This window comes from Motacilla alba, chromosome 2 (genome assembly GCF_015832195.1).
Source record: "Motacilla alba alba isolate MOTALB_02 chromosome 2, Motacilla_alba_V1.0_pri, whole genome shotgun sequence".
Classification (NCBI taxonomy): Eukaryota; Metazoa; Chordata; class Aves; order Passeriformes; family Motacillidae; genus Motacilla; species Motacilla alba.
In genome coordinates, this window is record NC_052017.1 from 63,026,553 (window position 1) to 63,053,053 (window position 26,501).

General features: G+C 41.2%; 1 protein-coding gene across 3 annotated transcripts in view; it reads left to right on the forward strand.

Annotated features, from left to right (window-relative positions):
• JARID2 (jumonji and AT-rich interaction domain containing 2) overlaps positions 1-26,501 on the forward strand; it is a 211,675-nt gene that overhangs the window by 167,402 nt on the left and 17,772 nt on the right. For all 3 annotated transcript variants that reach the window (XM_038124957.1, XM_038124967.1, XM_038124977.1), the window contains exons 6-8: positions 8,099-8,328; positions 16,145-17,162; positions 21,094-21,596. In XM_038124957.1, coding sequence (XP_037980885.1) covers positions 8,099-8,328; positions 16,145-17,162; positions 21,094-21,596 — 1,751 coding nt within the window. The remainder of the gene's footprint in view (positions 1-8,098; positions 8,329-16,144; positions 17,163-21,093; positions 21,597-26,501) is intronic.

Sequence of the window (26,501 nt, forward strand, 5' to 3'; positions counted from 1 at the left end):
AAACTCACTTTTTGTGAATGATTTGTGGATAATTGCAAGGGGATGTTGTGCCTAATAGCATTTCAGCTGTCAGCTGTGACCAGGAGCTTTAATGCTTTAGCAGCCATAGATCAAAACTTGGCACTTAGGATTGATTTCTAACTAACCCCTCCCAAAATAAGAGGCACAAAACTCTGCATATGGAAAGCGAGGCTGCACGTAATGGAACTGCTCCCTTAGAGTTTTAAATGTGATATATCACTGCAAAAGGAGCTGATGGTGTTCTATGAGAATGTCCCAGATGGCAGCCACTTTGAAATTAGCTCAAAACCAGAGACACCTGAAATCTTAATTGGGGGTAAGTAAAGGCAAACATAATGAGCCATATAATGGCTTCATAATCTTTATCAATATAGATCAGAGAGAGTGTAAATGAAGCTGCTGCTTTAATAGAGCTGCAAGAGACCTTTATAAAATACATAGGAGACAATGTGAGATGTTTTGACAAAGGTGAAGAAACAGGAATTCCCAGAGAAGGCAGCTGCTTCTTCTTCATCATTGTAATTTCTTTTTTTCTTCTTCTCTTTTTTTTTTTTAATTAAAATTTCCTTACCCAGGGGTATTCCCATTCTTCAGTGTCTGTTATGTTGGTTGACAGCCAATAGTATTTTTGTTTCATGTGAATGGAGTAGGTTCTGGTTCCTGTGTGTCTGTTTTAAATGAGACCACACACAAAGGCAGACCAGGGACGGGTGCAGCAAATGAACTTAATCTAGCGTGAGAGTCTATTTTTAATGAATTAAAGTCTTTTGTTTTTAATATACAATGTCTAGTCAAGCACTTTGGACCTGCAAATGCGAAGCGTTCGCTATGACATACAACAACAAAAGTTCAGAGCTTGATTAATGTCATTAGACAGTGTCAAATGATTGCTTTCTGCTCAGTGGGGGCCAACAATTTTTCTGGGCAAAGTCATTTGTCAATATCCTCTTCTGATGCCAATATGGGGTATTATTAAGGTTGCACACCAAACTATTTTTTATAACTGAGCCTGTTGAGCCACCTTTTGGAGAGCTAACTCAATCGAGAATGCCTGAGTGGGATTGGGAAGCACGTATAGCACGTGGCATAGCTTGTGGCGCAAGATGAAATAATTAGCTCAACTGACTTGTTGCCTTCCAACCTTACTGCTTACGCAGATGCATTTAAAGCATCAAATTGTTACCTTTTCACCCTCCTTTCATAGTGCTGCTGATGTGCTGCATGCACATCCAGCTGTAAAAGAGCAAAGTGAAATGTTTGGCAGGAGAAGTGTTTATCCCCTGCATTCATGAGAGTAAAAGGGAGTGTGCAAGTCTTTCCAGGGAGGTATTGGGTCTGAATTGCATCTCCCCACTGCTCAGAGGAAATTCCAAGTTGTAGGTAAGAGGGTAGGCTTAGGTCTTTGTTCCTTTAAACCTAATGCTTTGAATTCCTCGCAACTAAATAAATTCTAGTTGGATTTCATTCTGTGGCACAATGGAAGGTTTTCTCTGCAGGCTCCTGAAGAAAAAATGTTTGCAAGTGCCAAGTGTTTTGCTAGGCAGGCTGTGATAGCGAGCTGGAACGTGGAGCTGGGAAGTTGTTGGGTTATCGGTCCCATCTCAGGAGCAAAGGAGGATAGGCATTACTCTACTTGAAAGGGCTTGTGGGCTGGAAAAGTGCCTCAGGAGGAGCAGCATACGCAGATAGAGTTGTGTAGACAACTTAGACATTGCATGGAGCAGGCTACAGTTCCTCTAATAATGGTTGGCTAATTTTCTCAGGAAGAATGATTGGGGAATTAGATATCTCTCACACCAGCTCAGCAGCTCAAGGGCAGAGAGGAGTGCACATCTGGGCCAGCATACCTGGGAATGTCCTGTTGTCTCTGGATACCAGAGACAGGACAATTAAGTTCTAATTTACTTTTAGGAAAACAGAATTAACCATCATTATTTGTAACCAAACTTCTTCATGAAGGACGGGTGTGGTGTCCTTCGCTGGAGTAAACCCAGCTTCAGTGTGCCAGCAAAACCTACAGGGTCAGAAATGGTTGCTGGATGATGCTGTGTTTTGTTAACATGACGAGACAAAAACTACTCTGCATGCCTTTTGCCTGAAATGAGCAGGGGAGAAAATTGTATAGATGGTTCTCTTTTTTTTTGTCGCTTGGGGCTCAAATTTCAAAACAGACCTGGCAGTAGTGCATAGTAAGCAAGCATTGCTAGAAACACTATACTCTGCTTCAGTGCTGTCCTACTCGCTTACCAGAAACACAAAACGTTTCACTTCTCAATTTGCAATGGATAATTTAGCAGAGTAATTTCCTTACATGTGTAGTAGTACAAAGATGATGCAGGAAAAGATCGTAGATAGCTTTTTTTTTATTTCAGGGTACAGTTCAATGCAGAATTTGTGTATCTTGGGCTTGAACGGCACATCTTTTCCATCCATTACTGTTTGAATGTGCTGTGAGAAAATTCTGATTTATGGTTGGAGTTCTTTATTTAGTTTTGGTTTTAACTAAATTTGGTATTTGTGGGTGGGTACATGAGACAGAGCCTTAGGCTCGTACATAATTTTTAGTGAAAGTAATCCTGAAGTGGTAAACATTTAGAAGAAAAATATATTTTAAAGAATGAGAAAATTTCAGGCAGAGTGCTGCAATAGTTAATGGGTAGGCAATTATTTTGATGATTTACAGCCTTTTGTTGAAAGACCATGGAACCAGTAATTGTTGCAATAAACATTTTTGCACATTTAATTTTTCTGCAAAAAATATGTAACACGAAAATTACCCGGTTTGCAGTAATTTGCATACTTAAATATGCAAATCAGGCACAACACATTTGGGGATTTGCGGATTTTCAGTAGCGAGATGTATGACCTGTGGAGAAGAATAGGGGAGCTGGAAGTTGCTAAAAAAAAAAAAAAATTGAATTGTTATCCTGGTGCGAGACTCGTGATAACAGACAGACACTTCTTGTATGGACTTGCTGCTTAGTGAGTGACCCTTTTGATGTTGTTTGTGTCGTAATGGTTAGGTGAGAGTAATGAATTTGTGCTGAGACGAGACACTTGGTATTGAATTTTCGCAAGCGGTGGCGCGGTGTCTCATACCAATAACGCTTCTCTTGGTGGCCCAATATATTCCTGTGCGTGCAGGGCTTGAGCTGTGTTATTGATGGTGTCAAAAAACGAATTCAGTGTTACCCCTCTGCCACGGCTCTCCTATTTGACTCCTGCTAGCATGCAGCTATGGAAATTTTCGTGCAGTGTTGTCCACTGAGAGATGGAGTGGTGTGTTGCATTAGGGCTTGGGAAGTGCAGAAACAGCAATACCACATGTTTTCATATGATGTGGTGTTGGCCTTTTCTTCTGAAGTACACCTTTGCTCCTGACTCTGAGTAGGCAGAGCGTGTTGGGGGGCTCCAGAAGACAGCTTCTATCCCTGGAAATGATTTATGGAAGTCAGAACATACTCAGCATTTAAGGAAAACAATTGGCAGTATTAGAACACTGTGTTTTATGGAAGTATAAGGTTGTTTTAGTTCCTCTGGGAGGGAAAAAGAATTATTGCCTGGGTCCTTCAACACAGTTTGAGAGCCACGTAAATGTTTTCACAGTGACTTAGAACTGAATTAAAGCCAGAGCAAGAATGTTTTTGTACAGTAACGGATACTGCATGCCAAAAAGTTGATTAATACTACATCTCTTCCCAAACATGATGTATGTAACAACATGAGGCTTGCACTGGAATAGCTGGCTCGGGTTCACAATATTGGCAAGGCTCCCTTTTCTCCTTCTAAAAACAAAACTTCTCCCTTTCACTTCTATCTCCCCTCTATTTTCTGGATGGTTTTATGAATGCGCAGTCACTTTCTTTATGCGGTGTGAGCTGTGCAACATGCAGCACATGTGTATGTGTATGGTCCATGCCTTCATCTCCCAGCCCCTGGCACACAGCAAAAGGGTTCTGTACTCTGCAGTCCATATTAAACCTCCCCCGTTATCTCAAGTATAAAGCATATCAGGTGCAGGAATAACCTCCAGGAGAGCTTGGGAAACAAAGCTTTGTCCACGGAGTCAATAGCTGACTGAACCCAATCCAGTAATTCTGCTGCCTCCACAGTGAAAGCCTGATTATTGTGCATATTATAAATTAGCTTCTGAATGGCTGGCTGGCTGGATCCTGTGAAGTGTTTGTGTGCAAATTAATTTGTAGGAATACTTGCGAAAATTGCTGAAAACACATTATGTTTATCGCCCACTACAGTGTCAATTCCTGTAGTAAATGCTTAGTTAATCTGTAGTAATTGAGCACATCTGTGGCTTTACTTGACCAAAATTTTTTTAGACATTATTATAGCTGCACCTAATAGAGGCACAATTTGCACAGTTTGCATTGGTTTGTGTAGGGATTCTTTATCACAGTTTCAAATGAGATACCCCAAAGTCCCAGTATGGGATCCTGGGTGAATATTGGTGCCCCGAGTCTAGTTCCCCTGATGCAGGGAGCACTATGACGCATCCGTGGGGATCACGCCTGCCGTAAGGTTTTGTTCTGCTACCATAAATTATATCAGTGGTTTTAAAACCCCCAGTGCTTGTGAGTTTTGAATGTAGTGGTTCAGTTTCTTTGCATTTGATCATCACTGCTAACCAAAAGACCCACAAGTATTTCACTGTGGGACTCTTATTGTTTCAGTTTAATAATAATAATAATAGCTTTGGAGGACACAGCATTTTGAGAATAACCATTCAAATAGATACAAGTATAATGATACCCATTTATTCTATCTGGAGTGTCTGAACACTAATAATTTACTTACACTCCTAATTACTTGTTAGTAATGCTTCTTACCTTTAACTAAAAGCTGTTCTGGAAATACAGCGTAAGGTAGCTGTATATAAAATATATATAAAATAATCATAATTCAATACTATACATAATTTCTGCTTCAGGAATGCAAGTTTCACCACTAATGTAGGTTGGACTTGGTTTTTTGTCTTTCTACCTTTTAGTGAAATTATTGCTTCAAAGGTGAAACCTTTATTGACTACACTTTAGCAAGGAACTTAAGTGAATGGGAACAGAACATTGGATATTGGCATGTCAGACGTATTTCTAACATATTTCTAACATGGGAGATTTTCCTGGAACACACCTGTCAGGGGTTGATAAAGCACATTGTACACCTTTCCTGATTTTCTGAGTGCATCAGAAATATTTAGGAGCTGGCAGACATGAAGGAGAGTGCTGTTTACTGCATAAGAATGCACAAAAGAATTCGTAATAATTTCACTGTTTAATCAGATTTGGTCTCAGTAATATTTATTGCAGAGGGTTTGGGGGTTATTGTTTTCTTTCCTTTGAGAAGTGGTGTTGCTGGCTTATTATCAGTTACTCTTCAACAACAAGATTTTTTCGAGGGAGGGGTTGGTCTTTTTTTGGGATACATTTTTCCTCTGAACTGTCTTACTAGCTGTTGGGGCCAAAGTTTAATTATGTATTGTACTAAATAAATTGATTGTGTAAATAACTTGCTTCCATATTTTTAGTGAGATGGGAGGAAAATCATAGTCTCGGGGATCTTTTCCGCCCCTAAATGCTTGGCTTGTGATAGCATTTTGTAATTAATCAAGTTAACATTAAGATAGTTTCTCACATAGTATGTTTGTGAATTTTTCAGAACTTAATATTGTGGAAAGGTTTTGTAGCTGGATATGAAGTAGCTGTATATAACAGTAATCTAAGTGTTGGAAGAAACAAATACTGATTTTTATAGAAACTGATACCGTCTACTGTTTAACTGGAAGACAGTGTGGCAAAAACTGTTTTGCATCTACATCTCCCTTTGTTGTGTTTTCAAACACTAGCTTTTTAAGCTTTTCCTGGGAGACTGAACATTTTTTTCCTCCTCTATCTTTCTTTCCCCTTTCAAGAATCTTACAAATTAAGACAAAAGATAATTACTCAGAGGGTAAAACTGGCAGGGTTCCCACGACACTTAAATTTAATGAGCTGTTGCATATAAAATATACCTTGTCTCATGTTTGCCTCTTTTTTTTTTTCTTTTTCTTTTTTTTTTTTGTGAACCAGAGAAGTGCACAATTTGGCTTTTTGGCTGTGTTTTCTATTTTGGTAATCTTCGATTTTTAAAGTGGCAACTGATGACAGAAAATTAATCTCTGACTTGAATGTTTCTGTAGGAGCAGATCAGTATATACGATTTGTTCCCTTCAAAGGAAGATATCACTCGAAATGATAAAATACATATTAACAAAGCTGCCATTGGTTGTTTGTGCTATGTCTTATGAAAAATAAATAGTCATGCTTTGTGCTTCTGTAGTGCCTTCCATCTGATGTGAGAATTCCTTACAAAGCAGGATGAATGTATTGTCATGAACTTCCTGAGAGGGGTTTGCAATTTTTATCAGTTCCATCACTGGAAATGAGACACAAAGAGTTACGTGATTTTCGCAGAAATCACTGAGAAATCCTTGGCTGGCCGGGGCAGTACCAGTTGCTCCTGAGCTCAGGAGTGACAGAACCATGGAGAAACTTGTGGTGACTCCACTGCTGACAGCTTTTCTCTCATTCTTACTCCATTTATGCAAGTGGGAAAGAAGAAAGGAGGAAAAGCAATCGCAGTTTTTTCTTTTTTAAGTAATCTGCTTCAACACTTATGACTGACTGAATATGATAACGGAACTGAAAAGATGATAAGTGACCTGAAAATTAAATTTCTCAGTAGTTTGCTGGGGTTCTGGCTGTGGGAAGCTGGATAGCTGCTTGTGAAGGTTTGGAGATAGGGTGGGCTCAAAAGCAGCTTAGCTGCCCCTCTTCTGTCCAGCAGGATTGTGGTTTTTATTACAACTCATACTTCTGCTCCTACTGGTAATACTCTACATCTGTAGAGATAGCCAAGCTTCACAACTTAGATAAGAAGGTGTGTGTTGTAGGAATATCACCTTTAGTGACAAAAGAAGGCTTTCATTTCACAAGAAAACAGTAACTTTGTGCATTTAGTTACTATTCCCAAACAGAATGTGTGTGTTGTGTGTAATAAATAAGATTTTCACATAGTTGTGCTATTAAGTATTTATGGAGTTTCTTGTTTGCATCCTTTCCTAAACCATGTCAAAGAAAGACAGGGGTAGCAATCAAGAGTAAAAGGCAGGAGGGCATTTGCCATTGTGGATGTTGGATCACACGTCTTGGGGACCTCTGTCAAGGTCTCCACTGAAGAGGATGCGTCACTGACATGAATTCAGTGCATTCTTGATTAACAAACAGAGAAATGTGATGTGATTTTTTGTTTGTTTTAGCTTCAGCTTTTCATGTTCCCTGACAACAGAAGAGCAGTGACTCTTCTTAAATAAATTCAGCAGAGAGACAGGAACAAAACTTGTTTGTATACATTCGCATAATATTTATTGTACACAAAATAAAGGTGTCTGTTCCACACTTTCTTATCCCTTCATTTAAAGGTTATGGTGCTCAGCATAGGTCCCAGTGTTACTTCATGTCACATGTTCCAAAATGGTTTTAGTATTTTCCCTTTTTTTGCAGAAGTACCTTTTTCTATTTGCAGCTTGTCTGCCATAGGCAAACTGCTGTCAGTTTGATTCAGCAGTTTGGGTATTGATGAAAACAAAACATGCTTTTTCATGGAACATCTCCTTTCTTCTACATTGGTATAAAAATAAATATTTTTTTCTGTTTAGGTTATGTTTAGAATTCCCTTACTGCAAGAGAAAAAAAAAATTAAAACTGTCATAAGTAAAAATCAAACTCATAGTTCTAAATTTACGTCAGTCAAAACAGTAATATACCTTGTATGCTTTAATTTGGATATTGAAGATAATGTATGCTAACAAGCAGAGGAAACATTTTAGTAAATCTGTTCATCTAAAGAAATATGCAAAACAGTGCTATTTCTGTATTATTTAACTTTAGATGTACAAAGGCATTCACTAAATATCCAACACTGAGAGCAGAGAAAATTGTGATGTTCTCAATGAAGTGTTTGGTCTTGCATACTTTTTCTTTTCTTTTTTTCCCCTTAATAACCTGATTTTCTCTCTTCTCAGTTTTCAATGGGTCCAGCAAATCATCGAAGGAGAAAGAACCTGCTCAGAAACACAAAAGCAAAGAGGCCACCCCAGGGAAGGAGAGGAACAGCGAACATAAGGCTGAGAGTCGAAAAGACCAGGCTGCTGCTAATCACCACGCTACTACAAACACTGGCTCCTCTACGAAAGGGCTCACGGCTAACAACCACCACACTCTTCACAGATCGGCTCAGGACTTAAGGAAACAGGTAATAAGTTGTACTCTGCTGTGGGCACACGGGAAACAAAGGCTTTTAATGTTGTAAGCTCTCTTTTCCACTGCTTGGTGTAGATCGAACGTGGTAATCCTTAAAAACATCCTCTGGAGCAGCAGGGAGTTAATTTTCAGTGATTTAAAAAAAAAAAAGGAAAAAATACATGGGAAGTCAGTATGATAAAGCATGCTTTACAATCTTTATTATTATCTGGTATATTCATATGAGAGAGTAAAGTTCACATTGCTGTTTATGAAAACTTTCTGAGTGGCACTCTGTGCTGACACTGCCAAGGCTGGCAGCACATGGAGGAAGGATCTTATCTGTGTTGCTTATCTCACTGGTGCTGTGGAGAACCTGACATTGCACTAAGTTGTCTTGGTTTGCACATGGGCAGCACAAACCTCAGAGCCTGGGAAGAATGTTTTGTCTGATGCATAAACAAGATGCTCCAAAATATCACATCCTTCACAATGAAGGTGGGAGAGTTCCATGTTACTTGGTTGAAAGGTAGCAAAAAAATTCAGCAAGGGATTTGTTTCACCCTAACTTGAATTCAGGTGTGAAAGTTTAGCAGACCAGTCTTTTAGTGCTTGTGACTGTCCTTATTCAGGCTGGGGTTGGGTTAGCAGAGTACCTGTACCAGGGCAGTGCAGTACAGAAAGCTTGCTGCACTTAAGCCTTTTGGGGGTTTTGGGATTTTTGGGGGTGGAGGGAGGAAGCGAGGGATGTTGATTTGGTTGGTGGTGGGTGGGGGTTTTTTTGTTGGTTTGTTTGGGTTTTTTTGGTAGATTTTTGTTTTGTTTTTAGTTTTGTTGTTGTGTTTTTGTTTGGTTTGTTCTGGTTTGGGTTTTTTTGTTGGTTGCTTGGTTGGTTGGTTTGCAGTGATGAATTCTCAGTGGACTGATCGGAGACAGTCTTTACTTGCTGACACCTAAAGATTTTTCTTCTAAGTAGGCTGACCTGGTCTTTGGTGGAGCTGGAATTGCCATCTTGTAGAGGGCTGTCAAGGCCTTTAAATGGCACCTCTGAGTCACAGGCTTGGAAATTAAAAATGGCAAAAAGAAAAGCAGTGATGCTCTTGCTGAGGAAATCTTTAATGCTGTGTGTTTCAGTGGTGGTTTAAGTTGTCCTGAAATGCCTCCACCGAATTTGTATTACATTCTAAATCAGATTTGAGATCCCGAACACTATTCACAGTATGTCTGTACCTCTCTAAGACTTCAATTCTTTGTTCCAACATTGCAATGTGCCTTTATCTAAGCATCAGTGTGAATGTCTGCTTTCTTTTGCATCCTTTTGGATTTCTTTTTTGTGATTACCAGTGTCTTATGGTCCTTGCTGTGACATGCTCTATCATGAGCTCGTGGTTTTGAACAAGTTCCCAAAACATAAGAATGCAGTTCTTAATTCTTTTAACCTACTGGAACACTTGTGTGAAATGCTTTAACATTGTATCATCAGAGATTGGTTGGCTAAAACTTTTGTGAAGTCAACTGCTGCCACTTCAGAAGGTAGTTCTGAAAGGAAAAAGACAAGTGTAGAACAGTTTTGTCCACAATCCAAGTGGTTTTGCTTCATAGAGTGCTAAATGTTTTTGATTGTGCAATACACAATGGAGAAAAATTTAAAGCTATGCCGTACGAGCAGCAGTCACACCACACGGACACATTAGCAAGGGTGGTCCCCAAGCTCCAGAAAATAAGGGGGAGTTTAAGTCAAGATGATGTGGGTTTTCTTTTTTTTTCCTTCCTAAGAAATGATTAGACACCTAAATTCTGTTCTGCAACCCACAGTAGCATAAATGCTTTCTTACAAATTTTAATGGAAGTATGACTCTAGCTAATTAAAGGTGGATTATATGTTTTGCCTGACAGAAAGCCTTAGTTTTTTTGTACACAACCCTAGACTTACCAGTTATGGGACATTGCTAAATTTCTTGCTGTTGTCCTGAGTCTTTGACTTTTTCAGTATTTTCCAAAAGGAAATTTTTCTCCCAGGGTGCCAGCCACATGTTCTTCCTTCTTCCACTGTATTTTTGCTCCTTGATCACTTCATTTGCATGGTTTATTTTTGTGTGGTTTTGTTTTGTTAAGTCTTAGAGAAAATAGAGGCAGAACACTAGAAATTACCAGAGACTTTTTTTTTTCCCTCTCTCTTTCTGTTTTGATGTCTTTCTTCTTCTGGTGTGCCCTTGCACTTGTCACAGGTTCCTTATCTCTTTTGCATTCTCCTTTGCCATCTTTCAGTCTTCCTACTTTAAAGGGCTGTGAGCAAAGGAAATGCAGTTCAATGGGGCCCTCTCTTGGCCTAATATGGTAATTTACCTCTGCACGACTCATAAGTACAGAACTATTTTTATGAATGAATTCAAGATCAGTTGCATAACTTGGAACTTGGATTTGTTTCGTACAAAAACTGTTCTCAGTGTTGCTAATGTTGCTCTTATCACTGTGGTTGCTATCTAGCAGGTTGTTTATTTTTTGTGTATGGTTTTGGAGGCTGAATCCTAGGTGCTATGCAGAGGTATGTATGTAGACCAGTTCAAATCTAACAAACCAATTGCTGCAAGACAGTGCTGGTCCCTCTTTTTTTTTTTTTTTTTTTTTTTTTTTTTAATAAAGACAAGAAAATATAAAATCTGTCATACCATCTTTTATCAGGGCAAGTGTTCAGTAAAGAAGAGTAAAGAGTGGTCTGAAGATGATTATATGTCAGCAAAACTGGGAACATAGCTGAAAAGCAAAGATGGGATTATTCATATCCTTAGTTTCACCCTTTGGCTCAAGACTCTGGATCATGTACAGCTAATGTCAGTCACTTTATTCCTACTAGGTGACACACCTAGTTGATGAACGAAAGGCTGTGGATGTTGTCCCCCTGGACTTCAGTAAAGCCTTTGATACCACCTCCCACACAATTCTTCTGGAGAAACAGGCTGCTCAAGGCTTGGATGGGTGTTAGCTAGGTTAAAAACTGCCTGGATGGCTGGGCCCAGAGAGTAGTGGTGAATGGAGTTACATCCTGTTGACAGCTGGTCACCCGTGGTGTGCCCCAGGGCCCAGTGCTGGGGCCAGTCTTGTCTGACATCTTCACCAATGGCCTGGGCAAGGGGATTGAGGACACCCTCAGTCACTTCACATATGACACCGAGTTGGGCAGGAATATTGATCTGCTGATATTGAAAGGCTCTGCAGAGGGATCTGGAGAGGCAGGAAAGCTGCCTAGCAGAAAAAGACCTGCTGTTGCTAGATGACAGTGGCTTAACAGCAGCCAGCAGTGCCCAGGTGGCCAAAAGGCCAACAGCATCCTGGCCTGTACCAGCCTGTGTGTGTACAGTGTGGCCAGCAGGAGCAGGGCAGTGATTGCCCCGCTGTACTCAGCACTGGTGAGGCCACACCTTGAGTGCTCAGTTTTGGGTCCCTCACCACAAAGAAGACATTGAGGGGCTGGAGCTTGTCTAGAGAATGGAAACATAGCTGGGGAAGGGTCTGGAGCACAAGTCTGTTGAGGAGCAGCTGAGGGAGCTGGGGCTGTTGAACCTGGAGAAAACAGGGTTCAGGGGTGACCTTTTCATGTTCTACAACTGCCTGAAAGGAGGCTGGAGCCAGGCAGGGGTCAACCTCTTCCTCATGATGGCAAGAAATAGGACCAGAGAAAATAGCCTCAAGTTGCACCAGGGTAGGTTTAGACTGGGTATTAGGATAAATTTCTTTGCTGAAAATGGGGGGGGGCAGGTATTAGAATGGCCTGTCCAGAGAAGTGATTGAGTCACCATCCCTGGAGGTATTTAAGAGACCTGTTGGTGTGGCACTTACGGCCGTGATTTAGTGGTGGATTTGGCAGTGCTGGGTTAATGGTTGGACTCCATGATAAGTTTAAATAAAAATTCAAAATAATGTGCTGACCATCTAGGATTGGAGGTTCTGTATTAAAGCTAATAGTGCTCATGACATGTTTTGCTTTGTATAGAAGCTGTGAGGGTATTTGCCTTTTTCTATGAGCACTTTACTGTGCTCTGTTCTCAGCCCCTGTGTCACAAGCCCTTGCTGCATGAGTACTCCAGGTGGCCCTTCAGACTTCTGGTCACAACTTCCTCAGAAAAAATCATCAGCAGGCTGGAATAACAAGGTGCCTCCATGCAGCCTGACTGCTCACACTGAGGTTTTGTCTTGATTATACCTGACAGCACAGTAATACAGCTATAGCCTCCTAAAACCTTCTGAAAACCTCCTGTAGAGGAGACTCCACAGTGTCCATTGACAGCTTCTTCCAGTGTTTTCCTTTTCTACTAATGAGCAAGTTTTCCTAGTTGTGCCTCAGATCATTGCAGACATTGAGATTTTTTTCCTCCTGCTTTTCCCAGTGAACATAGAGCATTTACTGTCTCTTTTCAGAGGAGCTCCTTCTGCATCAGAAGACTGTTACAGAGTTGTCCCATAGTTATCTCTTTCAGAGTAACATCAGCTCCCTTGGCTTTTCAGCAACAATCTTATTTTCCAAATACCTGAGCACTTTGTGTTCTTTTAGACTTGCTGCTCTATCTAAATTTTTCTCACAGTGTGGCCCCAGTGCTGGGTCCGGCTCTCCTTAGGAAAAGCCTGTGCTCCTACCCTTTGCATTCAACATCCTTAATAATAGGTCTCAGAAAGTGATTTGTGTGCTTTGTATTGCCATTGCATTTTGCAGCTCACTGCGCTCCCCAAATGTTATTGTTATCCCCTACATGTATATGATTTGTGCCTCCTAAATATAGCACTTCCTCTTACTGTAGAGATATTCTGAAATAGGTTCTTCAAGAGTGTCTTTGATTTTGATCTTGTCCTATGAGTGATTGCAGCCTCTTCCTTCCAGGTGTGTTTCACTATTTTACAATAATGAAAATACTTGCTAGAACCACACCACAGCCAAGTCCCTGCAGAAAGAAACGTGAAGTGCCCTCCTAGGACAACAGTAAACTATAGCAATGAAAACTTTTCTTGAGGGTGACTTTATTTAGTCCCTCACGATGCTACTTTAGAGTAATTATGTCTGGGATGTGTCTCAGGAGTTTGATGGAATGTCTGAGGGGACAGTGACTGGAATTCTGCTGCAGCAGAGATGCTTCTTTACCTGCTCAGCCAGGTGTCTGTCAGAAGATGATTAAATTTGATAGATTTGCTATTTTGGCTAAAACCTGGGTAGATTTTGTTGTTTTGTTTTTAACATTATTTTGTAATCATTTGTGTGTTTGCAAATTAACTGTTTGATGATATGTTCCAAAATTATTTTAGGATTGGAAATTAGGTAGACTCTCTGTCTCCCCCAGCTTATTTCCAGGAGCCATGCCCTAAGTCATTCATGTACCTTCCACCTTACTGGGGTTGCTATCCTAGCCTTTTTGCTGAAATGGATTATGTTCTGTACCTGATAAATATTCAGTCAGTGGCACTTCTGGTGAAGGTTATTGCAAAAGAAGCAGGAACACTTTAGTCAGGCTATTTGTTTTCCTTCTTTGTGTGGTGCTTTATCTCTTCCATTGTTTGTTATCTTGTATTTTTAAGGCATTTATATTTTTTTTCTATTTTAGTTTCTTGCTAACTGAAGTTTCTTTAGCTCCTTGGCCTTTCTGATTTTAATATGTGCTTTTTCTTTTTCTATATAGTTGCCCTTAGTCACATAATTGTGTTACCACTTTCTACTGTGATCATTTTCTAATTTTCCAGTCATTAGAGAACTTTGTGAACAGCCATAATGGTCTGTGCTTTTTACCTTTCCTCTAAGTGGAAATTGCTTTGGTTTGAATTTTTTCAGGTGGATTTTTCTTTTCTTTTGTTTTGTTTCAGAGGGCTTTTTGTTCCCCCCCCCCCTTTTTTTTTTAAAGTCTGTCATCCTTTCTCTACTGTTGTCACATCTTAAAAATGAAAGCCTATTTCATGACCACTGTCACCCAGATTACCTTCCCCTTCCAGTTCTCAATCAATTCTTCTTTATTAGTCTAGGTAAAATCTGTAATCGATGTTCCTAGCTATTTATAAATCCAGGGATGTTCAGCGCTTGTTGTGACTGCTGCAGGCAAGAGGCAGTGTCTCAGCAGCTCTCTACCCGGGTCTGTTCTGCAGCATGAAGAAGTGCTGCAAAAGTTAAATCCAGGCCTGCATTTCAAATACAGAGTACTGCTTAAATTTCAAGGGAAATGGGTAAATGCATTTCTGTTTGCAAGTGTTTGCTTTCCAGATGAAGCCTCATACATCTTTGAAGAGCTCAAGGTAAAACCTCATGTCATCAGTTAACTGGATTTTTCTTAAGTGTTTCTACTTTTCAAGCACAGGAAGGACAAGAATATGGATGGTTTTTAAAAGATCATTACTCCTACTCCAGTTTCTGGAGTACAAAGGAGAAAATGTGCATGAACACACTCACAAACACACACACACGTATGTGTGTGTATGCAGAATCTTCAGATTCCAGTCCTCCTTCCACAAGTCCCTGCATGCAAGACCATAGCACACTTCTATTTGATCCCTATTTTCTATCATCCTTATTATGTAAGAGACTGCAGTTCTTGCATTTATTTGAGAGAAGCTGCCATGCTTACTGATTTGGCAAGGATTTCAAAATCCCACAGGAGAAAGCATTACAATTCTGCAGGAAATGGTTTTACTCACCTGAGTGCTGATAAGGGGTGATTGTACCATATGCTTTCACTCTGAGCACTTTTATCAAGATTTCTGACTTTTGGATGTGTTTTTCTATGCTCACAGTCATGTAAGGAGGCGAGGAGTCAATGTTTAAGTTGTGTAAATGCTGAAATTTGTTTGAGTTTTGAACTTGAATTTCATTTTTTTTAGTTGTGTGGGTTTAGCTTTGGCAGTGCTGAGCTGTCTCAGTTTCCTTTGTAGATGGGAATTGCTTTTGATCCTTAACATATCTTGTAGTTAAAATACAAATTCTAGTCTCAGAACTCAGTTTAAATGTCTAACAGAAATCAGCAGAGTCCAGCATTTCTTAGCTCCATTGACACAATATGATCTAATAGAATATGTGTCAGCAACATTGTCCAGATACCAAACTTAAAAAATATATACATTAGACTACTGTATACATTTTTTTATTTCAAATTATCAGCTTCAGCAACAACATGCTGCCCAAGATTTAATATGTATGACAGACTGGATCGTTCATGACTGTGCTGATCTGCTGGGTACATAATGTGTCCCACATCTCTTTTTATATGTATGCATGGATAGAAGGTAAATTGGTTTGAATCTTGATGTGTTTTTTGCAAATGTGCAGATGCCAGTTAGAGTAGATAATATATGCTGCCTATTTTGTCTGCTGAGAAGTAGTGAAATGTGTGTGCACGTAAAGGAAGTTGGGTGGGGGAGAGAGAGAGAGAGTGTGTGTGTCTTGAGGGCCAGAAAAAGAGGTAATGAAGGTATTAGTTTGTAAATCAGACTATCTGTGTTTTGTAATCCCGTAACAGTTTTCTGGTAGACAAGAACAGGGGTAGTGCAAGCAAGGGACCTCACCCTTCCTAATGCCAGAGGCTTTGTACTCTGTGAAAGCAAGACTGGGGGCTTTCTGGTAAATTAAAAAAAAAAAACAAAACAAATTTTTAAAAATTTGATTATTATAAATGCCTAATTCCCTCTCTTACCTGTGTGCAAACCATTATATGAAGGTTGTATGATGGGGCCAGGAGTCAGAACTGCAGAATATGGTTGTCCAGCAAATGGCAGACTGGGGCTGAGTGGTCACATTATTAATTTACTTTTCTGTTTTGTGTTTCCTTCCTTCTGCTCCTCCTACAAAAATTCTGGCAATTCAGGTTTCTAAAGTCAACGGGGTCACTCGAATGTCATCTCCGAGTGCAAATGCAGCCAGTGCCAAAAAGATGAGAGAAGTCAGACCTTCACCGTCCAAAACTGTGAAGTACACTGCAACAGTGACAAAGGGAACTGTCACATACACCAAAGCCAAGAAAGAACTGGTCAAGGAAACCAAACTAAATCACCACAAACCCAGTTCACCTGTCAACCACACAATCTCAGGGAAAATAGAAAGTAGCAATGCAAAAACCCGCAAACAGGTGCTATCCCTTGGAGCATCCAAGTCTAACAATACCGCTGTTAATGGTGTAAAAGTCAATGGCAAGTTGAACCAAAAGACATGCACTAAGGAGGTGGGGAGACAGTTAAGGGAGGGGCTGCGCAACTCGAAGAGGAGGCTGGAAGAGACGAATCACATAGACAAAATACAGTCGCCCACCAAGAGAATGAAAGGGGCCGTCAACTTGGCAGAAGCTGCCAGCAAAAAGGCAGCAGTAGAAAAGCCTTTGCTCAATGGACACCTTAGAAAGGAAGTGCCAGAGAAGAGTTTGGAAAGAAATAGGCCGAAAAGAGCCACTGCTGGAAAGAGTACGCCAGGGAAACAAGCACATGGCAAAACTGAAAATGCCTCCTGTGAAAATCGTTCTACCTCTCAAGCGGAGTCCTTGCACAAGCCACAAGACTCAATGGGAAAGCACGAAAAGGGCAGTAGTAAGTCTGGGTGGGGGATGCTGGGGGAGATTCCCATCCTTAGGCCCTCCACCAAGGAATTTCATGACCCACTGATATACATTGAGTCAGTCCGAGCTCAGGTAGAGAAGTATGGGATGTGCAGGGTGATTCCTCCTCCAGACTGGAGACCTGAGTGCAAGCTAAACGATGAAATGCGGTTTGTGACACAGATTCAGCACATACACAAGCTAGGCAGGCGCTGGGGACCCAACGTGCAGCGGCTGGCCTGTATCAAGAAGCACCTCAAATCTCAGGGCATTACCATGGATGAACTCCCACTCATAGGTAAGGGCTGTGATTCCTTGGTCTTTTGCCACTGCTTCTAAGTGTCCGTATACAACTTTATGCTCTGTTTGCTTTTATGTTTAACCATGCTCAGGTAGCACTGCAGAGCTCTGAATCTCTCTCTTTTTCCATTGGCCAGGCACGATGCAGGTAGGTTGTCAGAGAGCTTCCAGGTTGACTTTATATCACTATTTTCCTCCCTGTTTGACCCAGGGGGGAAAAAAAAAAACCCGCTCCGTGGGACCTTGGTCTGCAGATTTCAGAATTTTCTTCTTTCCCTGCAGTTTATTTATGTGCATTGTATGACTGTATATTGATAGCCTTGTTTTAAAGGTTGTTTCAGAATATTTTTTAGACCTTTCAAAGGATTTTTTCCTAACAGGTTGCAATGCTGCCAGGCTTTAATACATTTTTCTCTCTGCCTCTTCCTTTATAAACATTTAACCAAAGGGGAAAGAAAATATCTCAGAACTGACTTGTGTTTGGGTACTCAGACACTTAAAATCACAAATTTGCAGTGACCCGCTGACATTTAACAACCATTAAGTGTCAAGAATAGGCAGTAAAATGTAGTTGATTGCAAAATGGAGGTTTCATTATTTCTCCCAGCAGGTGTCTGCCAGGGCTAATGCCTGAGTGAGAATCACTTATTTAACAGAATTCTTGGTTTATGGTCTGCTGTCAGATATGACACGTGACAAAAATGTGACAATAGTTTGTAAAAACATGACAACAGCAGCATACAAATGAACTATTGCATGAGCCGCCTCCATCTCTACTGCCTTTGCGGACACCACATAGTAAGAAGCCTGTGTTTTTAATTTTTGTAAGTTCTTCCCTTTGTTTTTGAGGTATTTTGAGTCACAAGCTCATACAACTTGCATGTTGCAACTGAAGGCTAGAGTTTTGCCTCTGAGGCATTATCCGACCCAAGGCAGCTTTCGGCGCTGGTTGGATTAAAGGACTCACTTTTCTGTTTAAACGATTCACAACACTTCCTTCCCCCGCCTCCTCCTTTTTAAACTTTGTTTTATATCACATATGGTAAGTGAGGAAAAATGCATAAAAGCACAAAATGATTGCAGACTTTATGGTGAACTGATGCAGGGTACAGCAGAGCAATAACAAAATTCCAAGAAAGAGGAACGATAGGTTAGCACTATATTGCAATAGCCGTGCAAAAACGTTCAAGGAAATCTGAAAATTAAAATCACTCAAGCAGCAATAAATGAACATTTTGTATGCCTAATGTATGCAATGGTTGTATGCTAATGGAAAAGAATAATGAATTACATTTACATTGGCAAGAGAGAGAAGAAAATGTGCAAGACAGCTCGATTAGCGCTCCTGGAACAATGCTAACTTTTTAATGAAATACCTTAACTCGGCATTAAGATGGCATTACTGTTAATTATTTGTATTATTTAAGCACCTAAGAGCCTAATGAATAGTCAAGAATTCTATTCTGCTGGGTGCCATATAACCCGAGCAAACAGTGGTCTCTTACAAATTTGCATCCTACGTATCCTTTCTGCGGTTAATTTCCTACCTCTCCTGTGTTTAAAATCAAAAACAAAATGGAGAAAAGAAGCTGGAGATCATCAGAGCACAAAGAGGAAAAATCTGTTGGTTCTGTCAGGAAACATATAAAATAATCTGTGGTGATAAATGCATGCTTATTTAAGTAGACATGCATGCATAGCCCTTCTCTCCAGGCCAAATCACATATCCATTGACGTAAGTGGGACTTTAGCCAATGGCTTATGTAGTGCCAGCATTTGGTATTAAATGCATACCTGAAGATTTAAAATTTTCTTTTTTAAAATGAACTTGCTCACTAAGCAATTTAAAAGTATTCCTAACTTACGGAAATTAAGGCAATTAAAAAAAAAAATTAAACACTGCTTCTGCATAATGTGCCAGATCTCCTATTTGACCCATTTTGCTATAGGTGCAATTAAAGAATTCCTTTTTTGTTGTTGTTCCTGGGTTTTTTCCTTTTTTTTTTTCCCTCCAGTCTTTCAAGGAAAGTTTAAGCAGCAAACTTAGGTCAATCCTGGACTCCTGGAAAACATCAATCTGAGATATAAATGCTTCCAAAAGTTATGACTGTGTGAAATAGAATTATAATTGAGAGCATTTTGCAAACCTTAGCTGTAGGCTCTGGTTGAATGAAGTGCTACTCGAGCTCTAATATTGCAGAGTGATTATGAGTGATCATTCCATGATGCAGGAGAAAATTGATTTTTCAACAGTGCTGAAACTAGGACCTTAAACTGAGTGTGTGCTGGAGAAAATGTGTAATGGTAAATCTGGGCCACACTTCTTTCCAAGTTTGGGAGTATGCTACCCAGCTTTATGTAGATTGCTGAATCTGTTGGCATGGAAAGCCATCTCTTGAGTTACACCTTCAGCTTTTTTGTGGCTTGCATGTAGAAACCACCGACCAAAAAAGTAACAGAAGCCATCTTGAAAGTTCTGTTTATAATTTGTTATGTAGGGAAGATTAAAGAGGAAAGAAAGAAAACTTCCCAAACTCATTTTGTTTTTTCTCCCAATGGTGCTTACTTTTTCTCAGCTTCAAGACTTTTTAAAAATCTTCCCCCACCCTTATTCCCAAATGTAATAAATAGGATAAATTTGCTACCTCGTGGTCCTGCCTTCACCCTTAGATCCTACTTAAAGCCTTATGCTTGGTTGTGTCTGCAGCCAAACACCTTTGTCGTGTGCTTTGTGGGCAGTATAAATGCAGCACAGGGTAGTTTGAAAAAAGTGATACGGCAAGATGATATGAATTAAGGTGATGTAACTGTGCATCCTATGGTAAATATTTACAATAATGCTGCTTCTTGCCCTTCTCTGTTGCAGTAGCATTTCTGAGTGCTCTGAAATGGCTGTGGCATGATGATTCTTTACTTTTCTCAAAGGCAAAGGGGAGACAATGTGGCGGCAGAGATGCTGACACTGGTTTTGTATTAATTCTCTTTTTTCCTTGAACAGCGCCCTGTTGAATTGTAGGTGGTCTTTGGGCCGCTTCTTCACTCTTTCCACTGATGATTTATTTCTGTGCTTTCAGAGTATTTATGATGTTTCTTTCATTGTTCCTCATCCATTTGGCTGCTTTTTATGCTGCAGTTTGTATAATTTTTATTAATTTTTTTTTTTTTTGACTGGAGTGTGAAATGTGCTAGTCATCTTAAAACATACTAAACCAGAATCGAGGATAAAATATGGATGGCCTCAGACTGGAAGAATAATGTGTCTGGAACTTTTTATGCGGTTGCAGGCTCCAACCCCAAACAACCCCTTGCCTCCCTTTGTTTTTTATATGGATTTTATTACCTGTAGTGAAATTAATAACATGCTCCTTTTAAATACTAATTTCATTCAAGATGTTGTGCAGATATTAGATAATTGTTATTTCACCTTCAGAAAGGATAGGTATTTGTCTTTCTGATGGCCAGTACCTAGCTTGACACTGGTTTTGTTTATTCCTGGTATGAACCAGATGTGGGACTGGTGGTGGGTGAGGGTGTGTGGGCTTTTACAGAGATGGGCAACCCTCATCTGCCCAGCCACTGGGTAGTGACCAGGGCACAGATGCATGTTGAGGAGATAGCTTGGGGTGCTCTGAGAAAAGAAGGGCATGAAACTAAAGGAGGAGAACAAACTGAATTGTAGGGAAGGCTGCTGCAAGTAGCAGAATACAGCCTGTGAATGAATTAAGCTGGCAAAGCAGTGGTGTGTGCCTCTCTTTAGGAAGCATACAAGAGAGTGACAATTCTGCTCTGGTGCCCAGGTGCCTGGAGCTGTCACGTCCCCTGTGTGCCCAGCCTGGTAGCACATTTGACGTGAACTGCCCACAGCTAATCTAATCTACTCCTGTGTTTCCCTTTCCCTTCCTCTGATACCTGGCACACGTGCACCCCAGGAGGCTGCGAGCTCGACTTGGCCTGCTTCGTCCAGCTGATCAACGAGATGGGGGGGATGCAGCAAGTGACTGACCTCAAGAAATGGAACAAGCTGGCAGACATGCTGCGCATCCCCAAAACTGCACAGGACAGGCTGGCCAAGCTACAAGAAGCCTACTGCCAGTACTTGCTCTCCTATGACTCCCTCTCCCCTGAGGAGCACAAGAAACTGGAGAAGGAGGTCTTGCTGGAAAAGGAAATCCTGGAGAAGAGGAAAGGACCTTTGGAGGGACATTCAGAGAATGCCTACAAGTTCCATTCCTTGCCCCGGTTTGAGCCCAAAAATGGACTCATCAATGGCGTGGTTCACAAAAATGGCTTCCGCAACAAGTTGAAAGAGGTCGATGTCCCACTGAAGACGGGCAGGCGGCGGCTCTTTGCTCAGGAAAAGGAGACCACGAAGGAGGATGAGGAGGAGGAGGAGGAGGGAGTTCTTAGCGACTTACACAAGTGTATATACAAGGTAATGCGGCTGGCTCTGCCTGGTCTGTTCTGTAGAGCCGATGATGCTGTTGTGTGGGTGGTGTCTGGGTGCACGCCCAGCTGGCTAAGGGGAGCTGATGGGTTGCAGTGGCATCCCTGTGGCAGCAGTTATCATGGTTCCCGTGCCCAGGCAGTCTGATGGCTTTATCCTCATATGCCTGGCTCTTGCAGGATGTCTGGAAAAGCTGGGAGGCATTATTGTCATAACAAGATGCACTGGGCTCTGCCCCCCTTCATCTCCTTGTGAGATGCTTCCTGACTCCCTCTGCCCAATTATCCTTGCAGACACAGATTATATTTTCATTTTCTAGTGACATTTAAAGTAATGTTCTGCTTTCTCATTCCTGCTTCTTGAAGATTTCTTGTGAAGTAGTGCTTCGCATCAAAACGAACATCACTAGAAATACTACTACATTTAGAAGGGGCAAATTGAAATGCAAACAATATTTTCATCCACCATGCCAGACTTTGCTCAGCACTAACAGTCACATGGATGCTTAGTCCTCCACATATCAAGTACATCCATTTACAAAGGAATGCTGACTCTTTCACTGTATTTTATTTGGCAGTCTCCTGCTCTGGAGCAGGACTTGGCACTGCAACTCCCAGTGCAATTTTGAGTTGAGTTGAATGGTGTAGCCTCACTGTGAGAGAAATATAGCATTGAGTGTCCGTGCCCAGTAAAAGAATATGCTGTTCTTCCCCTTCCAATCTCACTTCCATCACCAGGAAATGAAGCCAGATAGCCCAAAATGACTTATTGTTAAGCTATTTAGGGACTGTGTGAGCTCACGACTTGGGCTTTAAAAGCCTGCTTCAGTTTTCTTTTGCAGCCTGTTATGATTTGTCAGGCCAAAATTTCTTTTTACTGGGGACCCTGGCCTCAATCCCACCTTTGCAAAGCAATCTCTTTGCCATGCTGCCCTTGGAGAGAAGCTTATCTAATGGCAACAGCTTTTGTGAATAGTGAAGTGGCATTTCTGTGCTTAATATCCTGTGCTTAATGATGGTTAAATGAAAAACTTGATAAACCTTACCCTGACTGCTGCATGAACAACGTCAAACTTAGTGGGGGAATGCCTTTTTCATCTTTTCCAGTGCAAGTCCCACTTCAAAGTTCAGTAAATACAGAGTCACTCAAAAAGCAAGATTGGGATTTGTGAGAAGTATCCCAATTAGATTTAGGAAGTAAAAAAAAGCAAGCAAGCAAAGTGTAGCTAGTATAACTAGTCCGAGTCTGCTGATTACCAGGCCTTTACCCCAAAAGGCAGAGAACTCCCGGGATTTCTGCTTGGTCATCAAAAAAAGCACTGTCAGTACACTCAGCATCAGACCCCGTCTGAGTCTGACAATAGCAGGTAGAAATACTTTTGTCCTGAGCATGGAGGCTGTTAGAGAGGAGCATCACTGATCCATCCCATGGGTGGGGGCTCTCCCCACCCACCAAAGCAAGCTGCAGCACATGGAGCCACTCAGAGAATGCCCTGTGGTACCAGCAGCTTCCCAGACCCTGGGAAGTGTCTGTTTTAATCCCATTCCATGTTCTCTGTAGTGCAGAGACTGGGAGCTGCTGTCACAGGTGTTGGATTGAGGGGAAGGCAAAGGGAAGCAAATCTCTGATGGAATTCTGGAGAGATCCCTGCTGTGGAGCACCCTGTGGGACACCTGGTCAGCCTGAGTGCAGAGAGAGGAGTGAAGCTTCATTTTCACAGCGCTCAGGGTAAAGCCCTGTAGGAGGACTGATGCATTAATACTGGTTATGTCTCTTAGAGCAAGCCTCAAGACACAGAAATTATGCATCAAGCTTGATGCACCAGAGTAGCCCACAAGATGTAAAATTGCTGTAGTTCATCACTAGGCTTTAAAAGACTGAGAGAATGTGGTGCTGGCATCAGTTGTAAGCAGAGAGTGCTTCGTGGCATTTAATGGAACAAGTCTTTTAATCCTGTGTGTGTGGATGGGGGAGTGTGCTTTACCTAATAACATCTTCCTGAGAAAATTTGAATTTCATTTATAGAACCTGCCCTCATATTACAGTTTCCACGTATGATGGGATTGTAATGGTTCCTTTTTAAAGCACATTGCTGATTCTAATTAAAAATGAAAAACACACATCAAACAAACAAACAATAAAAACCAACAAACCCATGTCTGTGAAAAATGCCCAGGTCAATATCTTGAGGGCTAGAGGGAGCACATCATAATCATATGGCTGTAGTCCAGTTTAGGCCATAAAGTCTGTTCTTCAGACTATGAAGAGGCCATACATTTAGATTTCTCACAGTAATTTCTGCAGTCAGCACAGGCTTGAGCTGTTTTTAGCAAGGGACATCCAGTCTTCTAGGAGCAGTTACCACCAGATCACATGTCAAGGTTAGAGTAAATCTCCTTTGTGTTAGGCTGACTTTCTGCCAGGACTCCCAAATTATTTTCAGTGTCTCTCTTTCCCAGGCTGTGAGGCCTGCTGTGCTTTTAAGTGTGTGCTGCTGCAGGCTGCTGTGCTTGCTTGCTTTACTCCCAAATAAGTGGTTTTTCTACGTGACGATTAAAATGTTGTTTCTAAGCGTGTGAAGTAAACTGCTGACATCAAAGCAGGATCTGATGCAAGATTTTCACACTTCTTTCCCCATTTTTAGCTCTGAAAATATTTTAAAAATCTTTACTGGTGCTGACTGAAAGCAGCATTTGTTTCCATACGGAACAAACTGAAGGTCTATTAGCAGACTCATTAGAGGGATGCACAGAAGAAATCACAATGCAAATTTTGCCAGCCCTCCTATCAACAGTCATGGAAATCCTGTGCTGAGCTCTCTTCACCCAGAGACTTGGCATTTTCATACTCCACTTAGTAGGAGCCCCTTCTTTCCACCTGTGGCTATTGTGTTTGTTTTAATGTCTTTAACATTCATAGCTTTGCAGTGTTCTTCTCTCTGCCTTCCCTCCAGGCTTGCTGGTGGTGGTGGTGCTCCCCCTGAGTTGGCTCTCATAGCCTCTGCATCAGACCTGAGAGGAGGGGAGGAAATACAAATTTCTTTTCTTGAACCTTCCTCTCTTCTTGTCATAGCAACAGAGACTCTGCTTTGTAGCTTGAAGCTCCTACGACAATTGTTGAACTGCTGAGATACTTTTCAAGGTGTTGGAAAGGGTATTTTGCTCCTCTGCAACTCATTTTGTGTTCTGGTTAGAATGCTCCCTTAAAACATTTTAAATTATTTTCTGTGTTGTCATCAGAAAATGTTACAAGATTCCTCAGATTGGAGAAAACAACCAAATAGCACAAACAGACAACCTTCAGCCATTTAATTTGTTTTACAGTTTTTAGGAGACTAAAAAGATAACAAATTCTTGGCAGAGGAAGAAATGGGTATATGGAATTTTATCGGGTTAAAGTGTTCCAGGTTTCCACTTTCTTTTTTCTTGCTTGCTATATACTTCTATTTTCTTTCTTGTCTATCTGAGAAATGGAAAGACATGGCTAATCTTGGAAGATGAGGCCTTAATTTTGTTTTTCTGCATAAGATGAGAGGAGGAGGCACGTGACTGAGAGGAGGCAGCTGCTGCAGTGCTGGTTTGCCCCGGGTGGCGGCTGGGCCCGAGCGCGGTGCCTTGGTGCGGGCCCTGCGCTTTACGAGGTTTTGTTGTAAAAGGCTGCCACAATAAACCATTCACGAGGGCATTAAAAGATGAAGGAAATTGCTTATTGGATCACAGAGAATCCAGCTCTGAAGTTTATGGGAATCAGAGTGCCCCAGGCCCTGGGCATTTCACAAACTTTTTTTTTGCTAAAGCTAATTATGCAGCATTCAATTTAAAAAGTGACAACGTTACAACCATATGAGCAGAGTGATAGACTTGGCCTGTGGGGGAAAGCTGCTTTTATAGTTCTTTCTAGTTTACTCTTGGACATAGTTATTAAATAAATTAAACACAATAAAAGGCTGAAATGGTTTGGCAGATCTGTTTCATAATTGAAAAACTAGAAAGGTAACAGTCCAAATAATAAAACTCATTTGTGCAGAGTCTTTAAGTCTGTGGTTGCTCACATGAGCAGTCAGGGGCACAATGGGGAGGAGCAGTGGATCAGGTGAGAGGGCAAAGACGTTTTGTACTCCCTGTTTGCAGAGTGCTGCCGGTGTCTGGTGTCTGCCTGCAGCAGTGCTCTCAGCCCCTGTGTGGTGCCTGCCAGCTCTCGTAGCATGCAGCTTCCCAGCGTCCTCCTTCTGCCCTGGAGCAGAGGAGGCAACAGAGGTGTTCCTGTCTTTGCACACCACAATGTCAGGGCTGAAAGAGGAGCAAGTGGGTTCTCGTGCTCTTGCCTCCAAAGCCATTGAACTATGCTTCCCAGAGCTTCTGGTGGCGTAGGTGTGCAGGAAAGCAGGTGCCTGGAAACTTTGGGTTGCTCGAGCAGAAAACCAAGTCAGAGCCTCTTCTGGTACAGCAGTGCCAAGAATGAAAGCACTTATTCAGCAATTTTACTGTGTTTTCCTTTTTCTAACTTTGTAATAACAGGTCTTGGTTCCTTGGCATTTGGACTGCTTTTATTGAATTGAGCATAACTAGTTTTTGAAAGCAAGTGATTGCAGTAATCCTGGCAAACTCTGCTTTTTGTGACGCTCTTCCACCACATACAACATTTGATGCTGAGCATTTCTGTGAATTTTCTAAGTCTTTTTTCACCTACCCCTTGTACCTAAAGAGCATGGCAACATAGTCCCTGGATAATGTATTGGTAATGTAAATTACTGTACATCACTGGATAAAGGAAATTTTGACTGGCTGCATACTGGGTTCGTTGCAGCCTGGCATAGGGAGCTGGGCCGTGTCCATCCTCTGTATTTATCAAACACTGAGCGTTGTGCTGGACAAGGCAGTGTTCCTTTTGGGA